The 24,264-nt window shown below is 42.4% G+C and overlaps 1 protein-coding gene across 3 annotated transcripts in view; it reads left to right on the top strand.

Moving 5' to 3' along the window:
* Window positions 1-443: 443 nt before the first annotated feature.
* Window positions 444-24,264, top strand: part of KCNB2 (potassium voltage-gated channel subfamily B member 2) — a 194,643-nt gene continuing 170,822 nt past the window's right edge. The window contains exons 1-2 of one of the 3 annotated variants that reach the window (XM_025147998.3): window positions 444-688; window positions 15,530-16,214. In XM_025147998.3, the coding sequence (XP_025003766.1) occupies window positions 15,636-16,214 (579 nt within the window). In that variant the 5' untranslated portion in view covers window positions 444-688; window positions 15,530-15,635. Of the gene's footprint in view, window positions 689-1,317; window positions 1,447-3,209; window positions 3,354-15,529; window positions 16,215-24,264 lie in introns of those variants that run through there. The other 2 variants (XM_003640825.6, XM_046935636.1) reach the window with 2 other exon arrangements.

The raw sequence follows: 24,264 nt of genomic DNA on the forward strand, positions 1-24,264 counted from the left end.
ATTTTTAGTTGGTTTTAATTGAAGAGACAGTGGCAATACTGCCCAATCTCTTTCTTGGACGGCTTTCAAAATAATTAGGAGGTCTTTAAATAAAAAAAAAAAAAGAAAATTAAAAAGAAAGAAAGAAAGAAAGAAAGCAGCAGCTGAGAATTGCTGTGCTGGAAAGCCTTCATCCCAGCAGAGAAATGTGCAACACTGGAAGCAGGAACTCAGAGCCATAGGGAGAGCTGAAGCTTGAGCAACACAATGCAGAGGGCAAAGTGACAGAGGAGCCATTATGAAACCCAGGTACAAAGAGGAGACCTTGAAAAGGAGAGCAGCTTTGTAATCCCCCTACCTAAAATACAGAGGAGCGGCACGCAACGAGGGAGACAGACTTCCTCACATTATCAGGAATGATAAAGGACTTCCCATTAAAAAGCAATAAAGAACCATTAAACCCTATGGGAAGGCGGAAGAAGCAGCAGGAGCAGCAGAAGCCTCGGTGGCAGGCAGCTGCCCCATGGAGACGTGGCGATAAAAGCAAGACCCCGTCCTGCAGGGGGTCCTGCCCACCTGGGCACCGCAACCTCTGCCGGGGGGCATCACCCTACACCAACCCACAGCGCGGACAAGCCGGGGCTGTCAGCCACAAGCAGTGTGCTGGGTGTTGGTTCTCCGTGGGACTGGGCAGAGGTGGCAGCAGCGTGTGTGTATACTGCGTAGGCTCTGTGTTTCTGCTGGGGGGGAGTAGCGTGCATCTCTAGCTGGGCAGGAGATCGGGCTTCTCGTGCGCATCCCCGGCCGGGGGTTAGTGCAGGGCTCTGCGTGTGCACGTGGATGTGTGTGTTGCACACACACCACCTGCCCGTGGGCTGCCGCGAGCTGTGCGCGCTCTGCTCCCCTCGCCCGTGCCGTACGGCGGGGGTGTGCGCGTCGCAGGCCGGGGTGGGAGGGGGGGGGGGGGTTCGGGAGGGTCCGGGGTCTCCCCGCGTGCCCCGGCCGGGAGCGTCCGTGCCCCCCCGCCCCGCCGCCGCCGCGCACAGCCGCAGACACGGGCGGCCGCCGGCAGCTCGCATGCAGCCGGGGATTACGGCGGGGCGAGGGCAGCGCGGGCTCGGCTTTTCTCGCCCCCCCGCCCCGCTTCCCTCCCGCTCCCCCCGCTCCGCCCGCCGGCCCCAGCCGCTCGCCGCGCCGCTCGCTCGGCGGCTTCGCGTCTCCGGGGGGTAGGAGGGAGATGCCTTCGCCGTGGTTTTTCCACCCCCAGCCCTCTCCGTGCCGGGGGGGGCGGTGATGTGGAGCCGAGAATGTAGAGCAAAGCCCTCCCCGGGAAGGAGCGACCAAAACAAACGTCTCGCCGTGGCTTTGGCGGCCGCGCAGTGCCCGGGGAAGCCCGAGCAGCCCCTGCCAGCGCTGGGGAATCCCTCCTCCAGCCCCCGGCGGTGCCCCGGGCGCCCGCGGAGCAAGGTAAGCGGCGGGGCATCCCTCCTCCCGCCGAGGGCTGCGTTTTGCTTGTATTCTTTTCTTTTTTTTTTTTTTTTAAGATTTTTTTTTTTTTTAAAAAGAACCCGAGTCATCCACGCCTCCCGAACAGCTGCGAGTTGCGAGGGAGGCGAGCGCTGCCCCCGCGAGATGCGTCCCCCCGGGCCGGGGGGAGCGCGGGGAGCCCCGGGGAGCCCCGGGCTGCGGGGCGGGGGGAGCTCGGCGGGGCCGCTCCGGAGCGCGGGTTCCCCCCGGCCGCTCGGGTCAGTGTGAGAGAGGATAACGCAGTCCTCACGCTGGAGCGCTTTGGAAAGCCTGCCTTGTGTTTTTGTTCCTTCGGCGCTGCTAAAGCGAAGGGAAATGGCATTTCGTAGTATTGTGCCTCCTGCCGTGGGTGAGCTTTAAAGATAAAGGCTCGTCGTTTGTTTCCAATGCTTTGGTGGCGGCGGGGAACCTGATGATAGAAACCCCCGGCGTTCTCGGTGGATGGCTGTCATCTGAATTACCCCGAGTGCCGGGTGATTGAAAATCCCCTCTCCCAAAGCTGGAAATACCGGAGCACTGTGCTTGTCTACAATATACCGGCATACATCCTCTCCATAGATACACTGCATGCTGTCATGGCTTTAAACACTCCAGTGTCTTTATAACTGGGCATGTTCACCGCACGGCTCCTACAAACCATTCAGTCTACCAGCATTTCAGTGGCTGTGTGAAGGTGGACTGTTGTATACCCCCAACGTATGGACCACATTCATAGTTGGACTTCATTCAATTCAAGTTACATAATAAGATACAAATAAGCGGTTTGCGTGCAGTTTCTTGGACATTTTCATTCATTGCGGCTAAGACCATCTATATAGGATTGCTGCCAAAACTGTCACTTCTTAAATGTTTGCATGGAAAAGGAAGTGTCAGTAGCATCAGGTGGAGGCAACAGTCCTAAGCAAACACATAGGCAGACAGACCTTACTGCTTAAAGGACACCTAAGAGAAAGACCTCAGTGACCCCATCCTGGAGTCCTGAAGAGGCTGCTTTGGAAGAGAAAGACAAGCAGCGAGGCTGGACATGCTAGGGAGAGGGGAAAGCCTTATCTGCTGATATTTGGTTTTAAAAACAGTAAGCTTGCTCAGCTGGCAAGTTGTATCCAAGTTTGTGCAGAGCCTCAGAGCTGGGCAAGGTGTGAGGAGCTCAGAGTCCCACCTAGCAAAGTGCAGCCCTGCGCCGGGCAGTGGGTAGTGCTGCTTGGAGGTCTGCTTGTCTGCCATCACCTGAGGTGTGCTGATAGAGCTCTGGAAGTCTTTGCCAGGGAGAAGAGATGCAGCACGCCCAGAAAGTTTGTTACAGGTCCTTAGTGCTGCTGCCTTTCATTCAAACAATTCCTGATGCACAGAGCCCTAGCTCAGCCCTACTGCAACTTTCAACTGCCTTTTTTCATATGGTGCTTCCACATGCAGCCCTCACCACAGCTCGCACAGTACTATAACCTTTCTCATCTGGACGTTGTCACAGAGCTCAGCAGGGTGGCCTCATTCAGACACACGCAGACAGTAAAAGTGAAAACCACTCCAGCTCAAGATGAAGGAGAAGCAATGACTGGGGCAGCACGCTTCTTTCTTAGCATCCCCATTGGCTTCAGCATTTTGAAATGTGCTGTTGCTGTAAGGATGCCACATCAGATGTATTTATTTATTCATGCTCAGCCTTCTTTCCAAAGTGCAAGTTAATTGGCAAATTCTGGCTTGCCATTCAAGGCAAGGAGAGGAGTGGAGATTTGCAACAGCTTTCCTTTCAACATTTGGGGTTTTGCCAACTGCTTGCTACTGGGACTTTTAGAAGGAAATCTTGATCTTATGTGACTTCCTTGGGCTTCGTGTCCGTACATGTGCAGGTAAACTGTTCTTCAAGGCTTCGCTATATTTAAAGCTACCTGCTGGAGGACACTGCAGCCAGCACTGGGCTCCGCATGTTGTCCTTACGTAAGCAGCGCTGGGGAGGGGCTGTCTGCTCCCCAGGCTGAGGGGCCGGGGGAGAGGGGCTCGGTCAGCAGGCACCTCTCTGCAGACCCTTCCAGAGGGTTCTGCTGCCTGAGCACGGACCTGCTGCTCCCACAGGCAGCACCGAGAGGGAAAGTCCGGAGCCAGAAAGGAAGGCACTGAAAGTTGGGAGCTATTCCAGCTCAGCTTTGTCTGGGCTGACATACAGGCGTTCTAAAAACTATTATTTTTTGAAATATATTTTGAGGGATTCTTGCATAGTACCTTCCTAGAATTTAATTTATTGTATTTTGTAGTGAATCTTGGGGACATATGGTTTTAGCTCACAGTTTAGCAAGTAGAAATGAGTGTCTACTTCCTAACCATAATTTCAACTGCTAATCAAAATAACTTTACAATTTTTAATTGCAGAGATTTCTTAAAGAAGTACAGTTGTGTTCTGTGGGATACTGTGCAAACAAATTGCTTGGCACATCGTAGCCTAACTTTTTCCCTGTGGTAAATATCATGTCCTGTAAATCCCACAGTGTTATTCTTCTACAGTTCTCAGGCTATATGGAAAGGATTTGGAAGGAATTTCATTATTTTGACTTTTTCTTGAGTGGTATATGGCTTTGGATATTACACTGCATGCTGTAATAAATAGACTGCTGTGGTGCTCAAATTCAATCCACGTAGAATGTATCTATATTCAATCCTATGATTAAATACTAAAAGTGAGCAGAGAAGCTGAATTCTGGTCTTTTATTGACCAGAACTTGAGAGTTTCTTATCTTGGGCAGCTCTAGATATAATGACAGTTTCAGTATAGCTTTGTAAGTCGCTAAATGCCATAAAAGATTTATCTATAGTACGCATCAGTCAAGATATTTAAAATCTGTTCAGCTTAAAGCTGTCTGTATTCTCTGTTAAAGGTGGAAGGACAGCAAAGGCTATTCTGCTTTTTCTCTGTCCTGAAGCTCATTACAGTGCATGAAAGAACTTCAGTCTTACACTGACATCTTCCTAGAGTTAGAGTTCACTTATTTACTGAGCAATACATCACTTTCTCCCGAGGCTTGAGAGCTGGAGTGAGCTAAGGAGCTGTATTGCTACTTTTTTCACCAACACTGAAAATGTGATGACATTAGCTCTGTGATCAGTAAATAATGAATGCTATTTGGAATGTGTTTGTTTGTAGATTTTGGTGACCGCAAGAGCAATATTGAAACCGTAATGGAAAAGTCTTAGGCCATTAAAATCTGTGGGGTTTTTAATTTACTTGTTTCTAATGCAGGAAATCTATATTTATCCATAATGGCAGATCAGCTCTGACTTAGGTGTCTGGCTTCTATATGTTGCTATTCCTCCTCTGGATGACTGTAAAGAGGAGTAGTAACATCACTGCTGGCAGCAGCAAGAGTTAGAACCAACAGTCTATTAGATAATAAATAATACATGTCACACTGGCATAATGCAGCTCCGAGTATTAAGGAGTAGGCTGTGATAAACAGCACTTGCCATCTCTACAAGGAGCAATGGCAATCCACCAATTTGCCTCTCATAATACCATGATAGTGGGATCACAATATATTGTGAAATTGTGCAAGGGCAGGTGCAGTTGGAGTCTAAATGAAGGTGCCAAGCAGATCTGTTGTCACACGTGACGCAGGAGGATCCTCAGTGCTGGTCTCCCCGAGAAGTCACGCTCTTACAAGATATTCTTTGTGCTGCCATTATATTCGGTTATTACCTATTAGGAAATAAACATCAGCTCTTCAGGTAAAACCGTGTAACGAGGGAGTGAATGCAAAGCTGTGCTGATAATTAACTGAACAAAGCTCTGAAACATAATCTTCTTTGATGACACTGGAGATGAGCTTCTCTCCCTGATTGCCTAACAAGTTAAGAAAGGGAAATCAATTATGGCAGTACAGTCCAAATACAGAATACATTTACCTCAGAACATTAATAAGACGTCTCAAGGTAACTCATGAAACAGTTTTTTTCCCAGCATCTCATCAATTGTTAACTTTTAGAAAAGTGGCTATATTTTAAATACATGAAGATAAAAATAATAAGTAAACTCAGCAGCTCAAATTAAGTCCACGGTGCTGCTTTTCACAGAGGTTTCAGTGGTGTCATGCCCTCTTAAAGTGTGAGGTTTTGGTTTACCCGCGGAGGTTGATGAGCTTGTCTCAGCTGGCTGTACCCTCAGATGACTGACGAATCCTACCTTAAATTACTGCCATACGTTCAGTGTGAATTTGAATGTAATCAGAGAGATCGTGGGACAGTTTGAGCAGAAAGTGTTGGCAGGCTGCAGCAGCTGGAAAAATCCCGCTAGTGCATTTAAGCAGATGCAAGACAGTGAACTGGACTAATTAGCCTTGAAATAACAAAGCTACGGATGACACTATTGTACGTGCTCTTCCAGTGGTTGCTGAGATTAATAGCACACAAAGTTGATCTTCCTTGACAGTAGTGCCATTAGAAAGTCTCGCCTTCTAGAATGTTTCCATCTCGTGCTTTTTCTGCTCTCATTGTTGCTGACATAGAGCAAACTTCTTCAGTGGGTAGGCCTTGGGATTGGGTTTTGTACTTAGGACAAGCCTGCCTACCTATAGCTAGTCACTTCAACCCCTATTTAAGCGTTTTGTTAAAGCAGCTGTTGTAGTGCTCAGAATCTTCTGCTTCCCTTGGAGTAAAGAAGGGCTGAGATTGGCTGCTTTGATTTCCTTGCGGAACCAAAGATGTCTGGCTTTCGTTCAGTAGTCTTGTGGTTAGGTTACTTACCTAGAAGTGGGAAAACGAGCTCTTAGGCCTTTCTTAGATTAACGTGATGCAAACAAGTATTTGCCTCTCGTAATGTGAGATTCCCTCCAGGCAAACGGTTGCTCATAATGTGCAGCAATGGATCCCTTTCTAACTCACCTGACTGGGGGGTGTTTTCTGTCCGTACTGCCATCCTGGGTCTTACTGGTAGCAGCAGTAGCCTGTGATGTATGAACCAGGCAATTACGTAAAGGGGTTGTTACCACCAACCACCATCTCTAGGAGCATTTTATACATTGGACCTTTCTCAGGTTTCTTTTTTTTTTTTTCTTTTGAAGGGCTGTTCTTTATGTATCTCCTATAAAAGGAGGCTTCCACTTGTCGAATATTATCTGGGGCAGTTGTCTCCCTTTTGATCCTGACTGTAATAGTGGGCCTGGATGGGAACTCAGAGTGCTTCTTTCTGACTGTGAAGCACTGTGTTGATTCTGCTCTAGACATTCCCATATCCTTCTCCGAATGTCAGTCTTGCATGTTTAATATTAGAAGCCTTGAATTAATGGCTCTGATCAAGGAAATTTTTAAGGGGATGCTGTGACTTTTAAAAAATACATTTTGGCTTGGGAGAGGTAAGTACATACATTTATAGCATCATTTAAATAAAATTTTTCATCTTGTCTTAATTTCAGAATTACAGCAACTACCACTGTTGCATGGTACTGTGCATGATAGCAAGTGCTCATTTGTTCTTATTTCAGTTTAGGGTGTAAAATATCAATAATCTTAGTATTGATATAATCTTTTGCCCTTAATTCTGATGTTCTGCTTTCCAAAACTTACACTGTTTCTGTTCATGGTATGACTAAAAAACACTATGAAATTGAAGTGTCTTTTCTACAGAGCTAAAGTGAAATTCCTAAGGACAGCACTCCCATACCCAGACCCCAAACCAGCTGTACTTTTGTGCTGTTTGTAGAACCACCTTAGATAAGGTCAGCAGTCAAAGCTTCCTGCTTTCTGGATGGCCACCAGGCAGAATAAGGTGAGAAGTTGTCACAGGCCTCATGTGATGACTTTATAAGACTACATTGAGTTTGTTTTGAGGCATTCTGTAGGTTGAGCCATGGAAACGTTGAAGGGCTGGACTCTCTCAAATCAAGTCTATGCTGACATTTGTCTTAATTTTTGATGATAAAAGCTTTTTTTTTGATGACTTGCTGATGACTTGCTGATGTTATGGCCTTGGGGACATTTTGGGACATTTTTACTTGTGTACAAAGGAACTTGTCCACACTGAGTCATCCAGAAATGCGGGGCTTGATTCGTTGCTTCCAGATTCAGTGCTTCTATGAAGCACATGAGATAGGAATGTAGGCTGTAGTAGGGTCATTGGATTGAGACAAGCATCTCTTGAGTAAATATGCCCACCTCTAAGTGAAAACTTCAGGCATTTCTCTTCCTATCTGTGGTTTAGGTAGGTCTAGGCCTACCATTTTTCAAAAAGGGATAAAATCTGATGCTTCTCAGTTTGTCTTGTTGCTTCAGACATCATTCATTGTGTATATAGTATAATATTGTATACTGTATAATATTTCCCTGCGTAGAAACCCAGAATAATAGTTCAGTACTGCACTGTGCAAGCTTTTATTCAGGAGAACAAAAAGACATCTGTGAAGTTCTCCAGTGCTTTCAGCTAGCTGGCAGCACTGTTATTGGTAGGCAGCAATGGAAAATTGAATTTAACAGGAAGATACAAGATTTCAGGCTTAGAGTAGCCCTAAAACTAGTTATTTTAGGACATCTGGTTACAACAGTGCCTCCTGAAAGAGCAATTGGAGTGTTAAAATCCTCATCCATCATTTTCGTGCACTGCAGTGCAATTTGGAAAAAAAAAAAAAAAAAAAAGCTAGTAAATAAATGAGTTGTGATTCAAAGCTCTAACTTATTAATATTAATGTATTTAACTCATTACTATATCCTGTATGTATCGTGTCAGTACATCCTCAAAGAATTGTATGAAAGCACTGATCAAAACTGTGTATCCAAAGTGCTAGCCGGGATATAAATACATAGTCTGACTTAGTCCTGAAGTGAGGATCTTACATAATCGCATTTCTGTAATATCTGGTTGTTTGAAATTAAAGAAAATGATCTGCCATTCGGCCTTGTACTGCTGTGTGACAGCTCATCCACTCTGAAATTTCCAGGGAAGGCTAAATATGCAGTGAAAGACAGTATCTTTGGCAAAAGCAATAACTTAGCTCTTAGCAACCAGTTGTAAACATAAATAGTAAAGTGCGGCCACCACAGACAATTACACCCTCATCAAGAGATGCTCCAACATGTACCGCAATGGAAATGCAACTGTTTTTGTAAACGGAGCAGGAACACACCATAATTTTTTGATAAGAATCAGATAGCCACGCTTGTCAAAAGCAAAAACGGCAGAGTATTATTAATAAGGAAAAACAGAGGACTGGAGTTAGTCAAGAATAAAGGCTGATGATGATCTTAATTCAGCACTGGGACAGACTGTGAAGCTATTACAGTATATCAGATGCTCCGAAACACAAGGAGGTCACTTTGCACTGCCTTCATGAGCATTTTTCATGCAGTGGGAGCACAAGCCAAAAGTCAAAAGAATCCATGAAAAGATGAGTTCTGTTAGTGCTGAATGGATGTATGTATATGTGGTCCCCAGGGCTGAAAGAAAAAGCGTAGAATAAAAGTTCATGTGGTATATTTTAGTTGTGATAGCATCCATTCATCACTGATCTGGTGTCTAAAAGCTCAGTATTTGAAGAGCTGCCCAAGGAGTTAAGGACACACTCAGGTGGCCTATTTTGCTCAGCATAACTTTCTGTCTGTGTTGGCTTTACAGGCATCTGAAGCTGGTCAATAGGTTGTCAAGTCATTCATTGCGCCCTTGAGACCTTAGTCCAGTATGAAGGGGTGTTCCAAACCCTGCTCTCAGCTTCTGTGAGGTTCTGCTCAAAAAGTACCCTAAGAATCTTGAGGTAATATTGCACTGAATGCTGTCAAGTGTTCTGCCCTTTGGTTTGAAGTTGTTCACAACGCCCATAGTGGAGGCTAGGGCTCACCTACAATGCTTTACTGGAGGACAGCTGCAGTAAGTAGTTAATGATATTTATTAGTGTGTGTTAAAATATGAGATAAACCAAAACTACCAAGCTTACGTGACTGCAAAATCTTACAAATATGTTATCAGTTACATCCTCCCTCCTTTTCCTGTCTTCTGTCTCCTCACCTATTTCTGTCTGGCTTTTCTTATACAAGGTCTTTAAGGAATATATAAAGCCTCTGAGCGCAGTGCTCTTCATTAAGTTCAGCTCATCCATCTAAAAGACACTTCTGTGCTCAAGACAGTGAGAACAGGGTGCTACCAGACAGACTTATGTCAGTGATTTGAAAAGTTCATCTGTAAAAGGCCCCATCTTTTTTGAGTGTTTCCTGCAGATCTCTGGGACTCATACAGCCAATATGAAATTTTTCACATACCAAAAATACATAATCTGTGAGGTCTGTTATGAAATATAAGTACTAATCTTTTTAGACCAGTTAGCCAAACTAACACCCCAGGGTCGGTTTGCAGGGTTTAGTATCGCAAAGTCTTGCCTTCCATAGTCCAGGCTGTCCATAGCTGTAAGAAAAGCCCACAAGCTTTTCTGAAGCTGCAATTTTGAATTAGCTCAGGGAAGAAGCCAGCTGTCTTAGTCTCTACCACAGCTCTGGCCATGGTCATTGTCTGGCAGAAGCCACTGCTTGCAGAGAAACTCGATCACTGGGGGTGATGAGCTCAGGCTCCATCTTTGCCCCTTCCAGCCACGTGGCTTTAAGTGGATTCAGACGCTCATCTTGAAGGACTCGAGCCCTAGTGCAGACACAGCTGTGGACAGTCAAAGCTCAACTTCTTCCTTGCTGCGCATGCATGCATGTGCTCCTGCATATGGATGTGAATCTGAGAAATGCTCGCAAGGCTTAGGATTACTGTCTGACATGTTTCCTGGCACTTCTCTGCCTTCAGCTTATCAATTCTTAATTCTGTGCGATTCTGTGACTCCTGTCAGGGTGGGAAATGGAAGTAATTATTACCTCATTTGATTTTTTTTTTCTTCAGAGCTTTAGCTATGATCTCAGCCAGTTTTTAAATACTGAATTTAAGGGAAAACACTATTAATTAAGATACCTCAGCTCACCATTAGGAAATTGCAACTCTTCATCTTTTTTGAAACAACAGAAAATTGATAAATGTGGTGTGGGAAGTCAATGGTTAAGGAACAGTACTCCAAGGCTACTGCCCGTTACTTGACATCTCAGTTACACTGAACTTTTTAGAAGCATTAACAAATTATTATTTTCCTCATGCTGGAGCCAAGCTGTGTTTCCAGAGACAAAGCACTCCTCTGCCTGGTCGTGACTCTCTTTGGAGCAAGGTCATGGACATGCGGGTACAGCTTGGCCAGTGGGTGGAAGAGTCCCAGCGCTTGGGCCAGCTGGCACGGTGACCTGGGTCTGTGTGGTTAAACTCATGTAGGCTCCAAAGCAGATGGCTGCATGCAGACCGCTGACTGAGAGCAGACCTTGAAGCATGCTGACTCTCCAGCCATCCTTGCAAATTATTTGGGAAAGTCCTAATTGCGCTGTGCCAGGCGGTGCCCTGGCCATGCAGCGGCACAGGCAACTGAGTTCCTCTGCCCGAGGGTTTCATCTGCTCCTGTGGATGTGCCCATCAAATGTGATAAAAATGCTAACGACTCTGAAAAGAAGCGACTGTCTCAATTTGAGCAGCCAAAATTATTGGGTACTTCAGGCATCTCTGACCTTCATTTCTCCCTTATAAAGTAAGGGTAATAATAGCCTGATATTGATGTTGAGATGGTAAACTCTTGGATGCCTTGGAAGCTCTCAGGTAGGACAGTGAGATCTCCCTGAGGGAAATACATCACTGTGCACACAGCTCTGGGTTCACAACAGAACATGCTAAATAGCATTAGAGGACAAATAGTGAATGAGAAAGATAAAAAGAAATGGTAAATAATTACCTATTCATGTAATGCTGAAAGGATTGGTGTGGAGGGAAATCACACCATTAAAATCTGCATGCATATAGTGTGGGGGAAGAAATCTAACCTTCATTCTGGCTCTCCCTAGGTTTCTGAGTAGTAGTCTTCACAGTTTTAATTTGTATTGAACACAAAGATTTGGTCTTGATTTGGAAGAGTTTTATTCAATATTATTGGTATTTACCTGCAAAGTCATTCAATTACTGCAAGGCAGGTAACTCGGTTTTACTGGGGGTTGCTCTTAGTATGCATTTGTGGTTATAATTCACGTCCTTTTCTACTGAGTGCTGCACAGCGCTGGTGAGCTTTGCCTGCCGAGGGCTAGAAGCGTTTCTCACTTTGCCATGGTGGGAAGGGTGCACGGTGGATTTGCATGCAGCCAGAAGGCTGAGGCATTAAACTAAAAAAAAAAGTTCAAACACGTTCTCGGAACAAAAATTGTAGTGTCTGAAGAGTTAGTAACAGTAGCTAAAAGCCAAAATAGTTATTTAATGAACTGTTAAGGTAACTTTGATTGTGTAGTTTTGTTACAATTAAAGATCTGGTGATTTCTTGGGAAATTCATAATGTGGATTGCAAAGTTTAAATATGTTTTACAGTTGAAGTTGAGCCTCTTAATTGTATTTTTGCTAAAGGCACAGTTTGAGACAGGCTCTGTAATCCAGGTTTGTGGGAAAAGCTGCCCAGGAAGAAATTTAAGAAGTGTATATTAGCAGAAAGCAAAAGAAAGTGTGAAGAAATGTACTTAGATTTAGTACTTAGAAGGATTTTTTTAAGTCATGTAGTCTATGGGTTGTATATGTTGAAAGGAGCTCTATAAAAGGGCAAAAATAGTCTTCATTTTTGAAGACTTTTCATTTGAGGAGAAGCTTTTTTATTTTTGATCTTTCAAAAGCTCTATATGTTCTGACTGAGAGCACATACCTTGGTATGTATCTATATACATGGCACCTTGGATCCAGTTTTCTGAACACAAACTGGATGGTGTTTCACTTCTGACTTCCATATGACCGCAGTTAGCCAGGATCTTTAAAGCTTTTTTAGAAAAGCTACACTTCCTCAAGTGGGAAGATGCAACCAATAATTATACTGTCAGATGAGAAAATGTTTTATCAGCTGTAGACCAGCATTGGTGACACTACAATTTCGCATTGTTTAACAAATCTGTGTGGTAACCACACTGCATAAAAGCTAAAACAGTGTGTACTCTGCCTATCTTTAGTTTTGTAATCAGAAAAGCAAAGGAGTGCTCAGTTAACCTAGGATTAATCACATCAACTGCTTGACTTCTGCTGTTTTACTCTGTATTGCTAATACTCAAGAACAGATATTAATAAGAAAAGAGAAGGTATCTCTGAGATTTAAGAACAAATAAACAAGTGGAGCTGTGTAGAAATTGCCTGAAGACTTGACTGATTTCATGGAGAATGACAGAACATCTTTATGAATTTCTTAAATTCTTGTGTTTTGTTATGTAAGACACCCTTAAAGGGAGAAACAGAATTGTGCATTAAAGTCTGATAACGTTTCTTCATAAAAGGTTGTGAGTACTTCTTCCATGTAGAAATATCCTCTTACAGCTGCTTAGTGCTTATGTGATGGTCTCTCTCTGTCAGAAGGCAGATAAATGCATCATGGACCACCAAGAGGTGCTTAAGTGACAAGACCTGGTAAAGATCTGAGTCCCCTCATCTACTAGGGTGCATGAGGTAGTTGCTCTGTTTTGACTCCCAATGAACTTCATTTATGGGGCTCATGGATGCTGCCCCATAGCTTTTAGTGCTGTGGCAGCAAGCCCCGTGGTGCGTGGTTCTTGGAGTGCAGGAAGTCACCTGTGCTGCAGCTCCAGAGTCCCACCACCCCCTACATCTTCTTTTTGCATCTAAGGCAACGAGGAGGAGTGTAAAATCAGACTAAAACACAGAGCCTAAGGGGAAGAAAGGAAAAAACACAACAGAAAGGGATGCATATTATGTAATTCTACTGATGTCTGGGCTTTGGTCTTGATACAACATTTATCTTTGCAAGTGAACTTATCACAGTATGCTTTTTTATGAATGAAGGTAAATGTTACAGGCTTAAACCCTTATGTAAATAAGCAGAGAGGTGCACTGGGTAATCAAGAGAAATTTACAGTGCGGTGCTGGAGGTAGAATGGCAGGAGGAAGAATCTTTTGGCCCTTATGTGTTTTAAGTAGGTTCAGCTTGACAGTGGAACTGCAAGCAGGGTAGTGGATAAGGACTGTTAGACTGATGCTGCAAGATTCCATTACTTGCTGCTAATTTAATTTTTCTAAAAAAGAACAAAACCACGGCAAACCTATTTAGCTCACTGGTACAGCCTGCTATTGCTCTGTTTCTACTGCATCTAAGAATTTTGCTGTGTTTTAAGTCTGGGTGGGTACTTTGATATTTGAGTACAGAAATAGAATGGGGGGAGGTTGTTATTCTTCTGACTTCGTAAATTGAGCTGTAAATACATGCACTTTCTTGCTGCATTTCTTTATTTTTGGCTGTTCCCAGTACAGAGGTTAACAAGACACAGCATTATGTACTTAACAGAAAACATATCTATAAATGTAAATATTACTCCACTGGGCAACTTTCGAGGGAAATTTCCTTTTCCCTGATGCTTTCAGACTTGGAAGTCAGTTAATACCATAACTCTGCTAATATCACATAGGGCTGAGCCTTACTTTTAGCTCATCTGCTCGTGGAGGATACCTTTTAAAGTTATTTATAACAAGGCCTAGCAATCTTAATTTTATACTAGGAACTTTGTCAACCCTGTCATAAATATGTCAGATATCACATTGAAATAATTCTTTGATTTTTCCAAAGTACTTTCAGAGGAGGATTATTTTGGATCCTCACAGCTCTAGTGAGGATCTGATCTTTGTGACCTTCTAATTTCCTTTCAGATCTCCACCCTCCTTTCATGGTGACTTTGTACCCATTCATGTACTCATGCCATCACAGTCCTTTAGTAGAAACAGTCCTTTTCCCTTTCTGGTGTTTACTCCTGATGTATTTATAGGTAACAATCTCTTTTACCACAACCTTCATACTTATTCTGCAAAGAGGATCAAATTCTTGTTCACATCAAATACTTTTTTAAAGCTGCAATTATTGCACTTCAAAAGGAGAAGCAGACTGTTGAACTGTTGAGTTGCAGAGAACGGGAGGAGGAGATGTCATCTCATGCAAATTCCCAAGGAGTACCTTCCTGCTTTGTAAGAGAAGCCGATCAAAGCATTCTTAGTATTCTTCCCTTTGGGCCATGATACCATTGCTAGGTTATTATTTAAGCACTGTGTCAGATAATCAACCTTAGTAGGAGTTATGGGTGGGTTTCCTTCCTGTTTCATACTGACATTCCAGATTTGGTGGTGAACAGCTGCACTTCACAGTTCTTTGCAGCACTATGTACAGTAAGTGTGGATGAATTTGAACATTACTAAAACTGAGATTACTGATGGCTGTCATGTAGCAGCTTAGCAGGTGAATGAGTGAGACAGAAAGGAGCCTTTCTGAGCCTTTCTAGTGGTTGGCGACCCTGCCTGTGGCAGGGGGGTTGAAACTAGATGATCTTTGAGGTCCTTTTCAACCCAGGCCATTCTATGATTCTGTGATTCTGTGTTGAGCTATGAAACAGCATGTACAGTCCTTGCCTATATAACCCATATTACTGTTCAGTTAGGTTCAGAAGGGTCAGGATTCTTTAGACCAGATAGGTTGGGAAATTAGCAGCGTCTGGAGATATAAGATCTGACTTGTCAGGGTGGAAATCCTTTGGTGGGTAATTTTTGACCATGAAATAATATGGTAAGTCAAGATTTGGAGATTGGGAAGGGAAGCAGTTTCATTCAGTTTCAGAATGTATCTCCCAAATTTGATATTTTCAGTAAGAAAGGAGGCCCCACTTCTTTTTTTTTTTTTTCCTTACTGATATGGCTGTATCAGAAACTGATAAAACAAATTATCTGTACAAACTTCTGATTTTCATGAAAGCAAATTCCTGTTTTTTTTTTTTTCCTTTGCTGAAACATAGTGCACTTACCCATACCAGTTGTTCCAGGGGTTCTGTATACTACCACAAAGGAGTCTCACTGTAGAAAGCAAATTACCATCATTATATTTTCTTCTGCACATGAAAGTGTCAAAGCGGAAAGAGTGAGCATTTGGTGGAATATGTTCTGCAATGCAATATCCTAATTTTTTTTCTTTTTCAGCTTCAGGAATGGGTGGGTCTATCTGAAGAGGACTCCATCCAAACATTTGCAGTCTCCAAGCTAATTCTCCTAAAGACTCTGGCATTACAGCTGCACCCTTTTCACAATGGCTGAGAAGGCTCCACCAGGGATCAACAAAAAGTCTTCAAGGTCGACCCTTTCCCTCCCTCCAGAACCAGTGGAGATCATTAGGAGCAAAGCCTGCTCGCGGAGAGTTAAAATAAATGTCGGTGGGATCAACCATGAAGTGCTGTGGAGGACTTTGGACAGACTTCCGAGGACACGATTAGGAAAGCTCAGAGACTGCAATACTCACGAATCTCTGCTGGAAGTATGTGATGACTACAACCTAAATGAAAATGAGTATTTTTTTGATCGACACCCAGGGGCTTTCACTTCCATTTTGAATTTCTACAGGACAGGGAAACTACATATGATGGAAGAAATGTGTGCTCTTTCTTTTGGCCAGGAGCTTGATTACTGGGGGATTGATGAGATATATTTAGAGTCTTGCTGCCAGGCAAGATACCATCAAAAGAAAGAACAGATGAATGAGGAGCTGAGGAGAGAAGCAGAGACAATGCGAGAGAGAGAAGGGGAAGAGTTTGACAATACCTGCTGCCCAGAGAAGAGGAAGAAGCTCTGGGACTTGCTGGAGAAGCCCAACTCATCTGTGGCAGCAAAGGTAGGATAAATAGTACGTTTAATGCACAGACAGGAGAAAATTATGTCATCGCTCATGTATCTGGCATGTGTGTTTCACTAAAATATTTAGAGAAAAGAGGAATCTAAACATCTATGTACCATGAAGTAAATACACCCAAATCTGTTCTAAAACCCACTGAAATCAGCAGAAGGATTCCTGTTGAGTTCAGATGATTTTAAGCAAATGCTGCATTTGTTGTATATAAACAGAAACATCTGTGCAATTGTTAATGGACTTCACATTAACTCTTTGATAAAAATGTATCCGGAGAATACTGATTACTTTTTAGAAATGCATTTGGTTATGAGAAACATGTTCAATTAAGCCCATATTTATCCATGACAGTGTTGACATCTGTTTCATTACAGGTATTGTATAGATGTGATATCCCTGACTCAAAAGGTGTGCTAGATGATAAGATAATCAAAGAGCAGCATCAACAGCTGCTGTCTTTCATGGTTTTATATTGGTCAAGGATTGCAGTGTTTTCTCTTGTACTGTGCTTTTTCAATCAAGAGTTAATTTATTAAAGTATTAAAGCGTGTATATAAACAAATATGCATATGTATATATACATATACAAAGTTTCCCTTTGCAGGACTGTGTACACACAGGGTGAGATTTTAGTGCTGCTATTTAGAAGAGAGATTACCTTGCTTCTTGAGAGACTTCACTGTTCTCTTTGTGACCTGGGGTACTGTTGGATGTGAGGATAACTGTGGAAGCTTGTCTCCAGTTTGAGCCACTCAAGACTAAAAACGTTCAGGATATAGGTGTTTGTGTTATGCTTAACTATGGCTTTGTTTTCTTATGTCATTAATTTGTTATTGGATGCAACTCCATTGGACTAAGGTAAGCATTAAAACATGTTGGTGGAGTGGACAAAAAACGGAGTCCTGGCAAGGATATTTTTTTGCAATTGCAATTTCTTGGTATTGAGATGCAATACACAACATTTTTATTCTAGCTTTTTATTGTGGACTGCATAACTGCTAAGGAATAACCGATCTCTTTCAAAATTTCATTTATTCTGACAGAATATAATGTTCATAACCAGAGTAGAAGCTAATAGGAGAAAAAAAGTGTGTGTTCAGTATATTTTACAGTGTGAGAATACATTTTCTGCTCTGTGGAGCCATATTCTGGGCCATATGTTCCTCTCCAGGAAAAGGAGCAGAGGGGAAGCAGATGGGCATAAGGTGTGCCAGGAGGGGTTCAGGGAGGCCGTGTTGCGCTCTGTGATCCCCTGGTAAAAGTTAGCCTCCATCAGCCCCCCCAGTGCTTCCCGACACAGCTGCTGCACAGCCTGCAGGAGTCAAGGACCAGCTTCTCAGGCCCACACTGTTTAGAACACTCCCGATGTGACCTGTAGCAGACCTCCCTCCTTCCCAGATGTCTGTAAGTATAAAGCAAGAAGCAGCAGCATAGCGGTCACGAATCTGGCTTCTCACTGGTTAGCAGAGGGTCTGAGTTCCTGGTGGGGTCACATGGCTGGAGGACATGGTGCCTGAGGGGGGACATTGCCCACCATGGCACAGCCACAGCTGCATCCTCACCATAAGTACAGGCAGGCTGTGGGGGAGAGGAAATGAGGTGTGTGTTTGTAGAGCCTATACTCATTATTTTTTTTCTAACATATAGAAGATGGCTGAGGACTTGAGACACTAGTTTAATTAGTGTTTCCCTAAGACTGTTTTGTGTAAGGAGTCAGCACAGCAAGATGGAATAGATGAATAGAGCAAAACTAAAATACTGATTGGTAGGTTCTTTGTCTGTGATCAACATTTAGCCACTCTTTGGCTTGGTAGATAAATGCATAAATACAGGACAATTAAACTTGCACGAGTGCTTGCCACTGACCCAGCTCTTCATGAATCACCATTCCTCGTCGTGATTTTGCTCGAAAGCTGTTAGACCAACTGAGATTTTAAGAAAATCCCCCTTTGGTTGCTCAGGCCAGATTTGTCCTCTGGTTTTGCAAATGAAAATGGCTGTTTCTTTCTTTTCCCAAGATGATTAAATATGTATTGTTTACCTTTTTATTTCCCTTCTCCCTCATCTGCTTTGACTGAGTGTTAATGTTCTATGCTTCCTTGCTACAGGAGGTTTCACATTGCACTTGTGTACATGTTGGAATGGATAACTGGCTTGCATTATTACAATTGCCTTCTGTCTAAGTTATTGCCATCTCATGTGATTCCTGTGACTCTAGCAGCTGGAAGTCACCCTGTTATATGCACTCCATTTCTCTTTCTGGCAATTCTCAGTCTGTGAACATATATATGAGCCAAAATTATAGTCAGTTACACCCGTGACATCTGAAGGAAGGCTGTAGAAACTTGGCTGAATGATATGGTTACACAGCATAAAAGGAGAGCAAAAGCTGTCACAGCGCATTCAGACTTGTGGAACACAAGCAAACAAGCAGAGCTGCATGTAAAACAAGATATGCTGGAGTGAGTTGGATGTGCTCTGTCTGGAGCCACTGCAGGCTGTATGAGGCTCTGGGCTCAGTTCTTATCTCAAGTGTCTGGATAACGTCATTTTCACATTTCTCATCTATTGTTTCATTATGTGGTAAATTGCTAGTTTGTTCCAAAACAAGAGGCAGAACTATTTTCCTTCCTCTGTAGGAGCAAAAACAACCAGCCCTCATCCCGTGAATCCTTCACTGGGCCTCCACATCCCAGGGACAAGGGCTTCTCTCCCCTCATACTGCCATCTCAACAGAGCATCTGGGAGGTCTGCTGGGCACAGAGCAGCATGTCTGGTTCAGGAGTGAGATGGCTCCTAGGAAGGGAGAGATGCTGGCATTTTTCAAGTGGAATGTTGGGAACAAAAGTAGGAAGCATTACCATGGAGCCTAGAATTCAAAGATTTGATCCCTGTCTAGCTTCTGGTGAAACAGATGAAAACGTGGCGATGTACATAGCTATATGAGAGGTGCCTGGTCTGTCATTCAGGTACTGTGTAGAGCCTAAGCAGTTGACAGGGACAGATTACTTTTTAATCTCGTTCATGTAAAAGATTAGGAATGTGAGGTAAACACTCAAGTGGGGTTTGGGTATGTGGGTGTGCCTTGTCACTTCTGCATTCTGCTCAGATCCCTTCTGGGTCTGATCCAAAGATTATTGAGTTAAGAAGGAGTCCCAGTTTGGAGTGGGTATCATAGAGTAAATTGTGCTTCCTTTAGAAGTCAGTGAAGGTTTGCCATTGACTTCACTTAAAGCAAGGTGAGACACAGCAAGATTGGAGCATAGAAACAGATGTTATTTTACAGCATCTATGACAATAGATAGGAAAGGATGGTAAGTATCTGTGGCAAGGAATGAAAGCTATGGCTGGATAGTGAGAAAGGAGCATTTTAGATCAAATTCTGTTGTGCAACACAGGTACACTTTACTACGTGAGTTTTTTTTTTACTTTGGCAAGAGTGAGCGTGCACTTCATCTCAATGATCAGTTTCCTCTAGGTATGGCAGTTCTCACATAATCCTCTCCAGCAAAGCCCTCCATGATTTCAGTAGAGGTTTTGAGCAGGAAAGGCAAGATTTGGCTCTATTTTCCTGCATTCTCCTTCATAAGCTTTTCCAGTAGGATTAAGAAAGAGTTTTGTGAGAGGTTAGCATTCTTTGACTCCAGAGTAGCACCTGAGATTTTTGACCAGTGTGCAACTAGTATTTTGTGAAAACTGCAGAAAGTTATCTTACCAATTTGTAGCGCAGCTACAAAAACAAAACAAAAATGTATTTTGAGACATTACGGCAAGGAAGTCTGAAGTGGAATAGACCCTCTCCCAAGAACGGTCCACAGTACATCCATTTTTCTTCACCAGTGTCGTATGCACCGTGGAGATTTTCTTTGGGAAGTTAGAAGAAAAAAGAACAACCCATAACTTTTAGTTACCATTACTCAGACATAAAAGAGCTTCCTTAGTGAAGAAGCAGCTCTGAACAATCTATCTGTAGCCTGAAAGTCCTCAAGGGACACCAAAATGAGTATTGATTTCAGTGGGTGTGAACTGACTGCAGTTGGATTGCATAGGTACGTACAGTCCCGCACTTGGCTGAACTAGGATATTAAGGATGAACCTAGATGAGTTGAGACCTTTTCAATGGTGTGTGTATCATACTGTTCAGCTTACTTAAGGTCCAGAGGGTTTACTTCAGAACATCTGTGAAACCCCTACCTGTAGTGCTTCTGTCACAGTGTTAGCACATGAGCTCCTTGTTCCATTCTTGTTTAGAGAATTCAAGAGCTTGATTCTTTTCTCACATTTGTTTTATATCGATGAGACTCACTTGAAATAAATCCTAAATAATTACAGAATGTTTCAAGTTCAGATGAGATACTATAAATATAGTAAGCAAGGTCAGAAATAAGTAGAACATCTAGGAAAAATACAGAGTTTATTTCCTCCTAGAGATATTTGACACTGTCTCAATCTTCTTTCACTATCAGTTACATTTGCAAGGGTATGTTAAATAACTTGCAGTGGTATTATCAATAAATATCAGTATCATTTTCCTTTTTTCTATATTTCAGTATTTTCTATCACAGTTTGGCCCTTTGAATATAACTGCAGAGTAATTGCTTGGGATTGACTCTACAGGTCTTTCATGTGCAAGTAATTCTTTCTTAAAGCTCAGTATGAATATTAACAGATCAAATACAAAAGGCTGTATAAATAAGTTAAGTCATTAAAAAAATTACTAGTCAGTCTCACTTTATCCCTGATTTTCGCATAACCCCTGTTGATGTACGTACACAGAAGGGTAAAATATTGGCTGTTGTACCTCTGCAGCATGGGGTTTACCTTCTTTAAAGTTATGTGAAACCTGGTGGGATTTGAAGTTTATTCTGTTTCTCTCTCTGCGTGGCTCATTTGTCCTTATTTTATGATGCTTTATTTACTTATTTATTTATTTACTTTATATTGCTGGCTGTAACAAGTATTCCTCCTTTGTGAAAAGCACAATAATTTGTCAGCTAACTAGCGGATTGTGGACTGCAGAAGGTATAATTATCCTAAGCCTGACTGGAAATAGTGAGGAGTTTGTGTGCTGCATTTAGTAACTAACACGCTATGAAGAAAAAAAAAATTGTTTTGTTTTGTTTTTGTTTTTAATTGAAAATAAGAAGAAGCATTAAGTAGAGGGGATTCAGGCCACTGACATTTATTTGGCTGCCTCACGCATGATGGCTCAGCTTGTCACGCTGACTTGTTGAGGGAGGGCACTCCCAATATGTGTTTGGGACCTGATTCTTATTTTCCATGACTGTTTTACCTGTATTTCACACCAGCTCTTATTCCTATTTAGGCATTTTAGAGCAGCTTAAGAATGATCTTGGGATAACAGAGAATTAGCAGAGTCATTATGTGACTTCAGAACAGAGCTGAGTGTCATAGAAAACATTTGTGCATTCCATTGCAGCTCCTTACAAATTAACTCCTAGACCATCTTGCTGAGTTCACTCAGGGGCAGACCTAATTAATGGCATGCTACTGGTCCTCTTGGGTTGATGAACAAATCAGAAATGCTGAGAGGACCTCAGGAAAACTTTCAACCGGATGGATGAATTGCGAAGAGTTACCACAAATAAGAAGAGTCTGTACACGGGTGAATGTTTGCACTGAGTATATAAGATAATGTTCAAAAGAAAGAAATATATTTTCTTATGTTTGCATCCTTTGTTAAGTTTTGTGAACAAAACACTTTTCCTGCATGTGTCCTTTTTTTGCTTTAGGTGAAAATGTTTTGTTTTTTCCAGACTTCGTTGTGTTTCTCTCTATGACAGCTCAGATTTTATGTGCTTTCCAATGTATTTGAAGACCAAGGTTAATCATGGCAGAGAATTAAGACTGTCACTTTTAATGGCTTTAAACGCGAGGAATGGCTTTTGTACTACTTTAATTCCCACAAGTATTTATATTGTATGCCTCATAGCATGATACCATTTGCTGAATAGGAGTGGTATTTTCTAGCTGACGTGTAGGCTGAACTTCTATTTGACCTCTGGTTTCGATTTATTTTATGGGGACCCTGTTACAAACCTTTGTCTGAATGTGCTAACAGGAATGTTAGTTTGCTTTGTCACACCCAATACTTGAAAAACAAATGGCTGCTGAAACTAAGCTGTGACAAAACACAGAGGATGGTCACTGGTAATAAACATGCATCTCCATACCACCATAATTTCTGGACAGGATATTTATTACCTCTCTTTGCTTTTAAGGGGAAGTAATTTTTTGTGTCAAACGATAAAGTCAGTCAATGTGATGTGAGACAAAGAGATTGTATTTGATCCTAGTCATTCATATTTAATAACTAAAGTGTTCTAATATCTTGAAATATAAGTGAATACATTGTTTTTTTCAGTAAGTATCATATCAAGCAGCGCAGTTGACTGGCAGTAGTTAATTGATTTTGTTTTAAGAGCTTGTGTATGCTTACTGCTGAATTGGTCATTAAAAGATTATTTACCTTCTTTACTCCCTCTGTGAAGTATCATGTAACTCATGATTCAGCATTTTTGGTCAGCCTAAGCGTTATGGGAACAGAGCTACCATCTGATCCATATTGCTGCAGTGGTGTTTAATTCCTCAGTTACATCAGGATTCCCCCTGGTTGCATGATGTGTGTGTGTTATGCCGAGAGGTCTTGCTGCAAAGTAGAACTTATTAAAAACTGCTGTTAGATTAAAATGAGTAAAATGTCCTTTGAACTGACCTGTTTATTACTGACATGTAATTCTCAGTAAATCAGATGCTTAAATTATGGAAGCAGTGCCAGGAGCAAAGATGTAGTGAGGTTGCATTCAGATGGTCTACCACTGGCTTCATGTTCCAGAGAGTATCCCCATTCATAGCATGAACAGAGGAAAAATGTCTTTCCTCCCTTAATCTATGACAAAAACGTTTCAGTGATGCTGGTTTCATTGATGCATCATGGAAAATTAAAGAGGGTTCATGATGAGTCATGTTAAAGTGGGGAGGATCTGTTCAGAGATCGTCTAGGCAAATTTAACACACAACAATCCATGGCCTTCATGGGATGCACCCACGAGTGCTGAGGGAGTTGGCAGGAGTGACTGTCAAACTCCTCTCTATCATCTTTGAAAGGTCGTGGAGAAAGGGAGAGGTGTATGAAGGCTAGAGGAAAGCCATCGTCTCTCCAGTCTTCAAGAAGAAGAGGAAGGAATAGCTGGGAAACTGCAAGCCCATCAGCCTCACCTTCATCCCTGGGAAGGTGATGGAACAGTTTATTCTGGATGTCATCTCAAAGCAAGTGGAAGAGAACAAGAGGAAATCTGCACATTTTTTTTGCACAGAAATGTGTGCTAGGATTTAGACTATACAGTATTACAATTAATTACTGGGAGGTACAGTGTGCATGAGAACAGCCTATTCTATAAAGCATGCCCTTACCTGTAACAGATAGAAAGCATTATTTCAGTTTACCCCAGCCCCATTCTTAATTTACGAGAGCACTTTAACTGATTTTTTTATCTCCTTCTTATATCCTGTTTCTGCTGCTTCTTACCCTAAATTGAGCCATGTAAAAATTTACATCTTTTAATATGTGTATTGAAGTGTTTTTGGTTAGGGTGGTCATATTTTGTGCATTATGCTATGCCCCTGGCGAGCTGGCTTTTCAGCTGTGACATGTCACTTAAGCTGTGTCATGCCTGAGTGGACAGACCAGGCTGTTGTGCCTTTCACTTCACTGAGAGGCAGATCGTATGTCCTAAAAATGTTGTATTTCCGTTCCGTGTTTTCATAAGCCTCTGGCATTGCATTGTCTTCTCACATTTAAGATATTTGGAAACAGCTAGATGTCAGGGAGACATATACTCATAAATTAAATGACATGAAGGTGATGTTATTTGAAGAATCATCTGGACCAAATCTGTTGGAAGCAAAGGGCTGCACTTGCTGACTAGATGAACAAGCCCTGTCTTTCTTTTGTAAAGCTGAGAGCATAACATATCTATAAGCTATCCTGCAAACTGGCCATTCTGTGTGTCTT

Source organism: Gallus gallus, chromosome 2, assembly GCF_016699485.2.
Source record: "Gallus gallus isolate bGalGal1 chromosome 2, bGalGal1.mat.broiler.GRCg7b, whole genome shotgun sequence".
In the NCBI taxonomy this organism is placed as follows: Eukaryota; Metazoa; Chordata; class Aves; order Galliformes; family Phasianidae; genus Gallus; species Gallus gallus.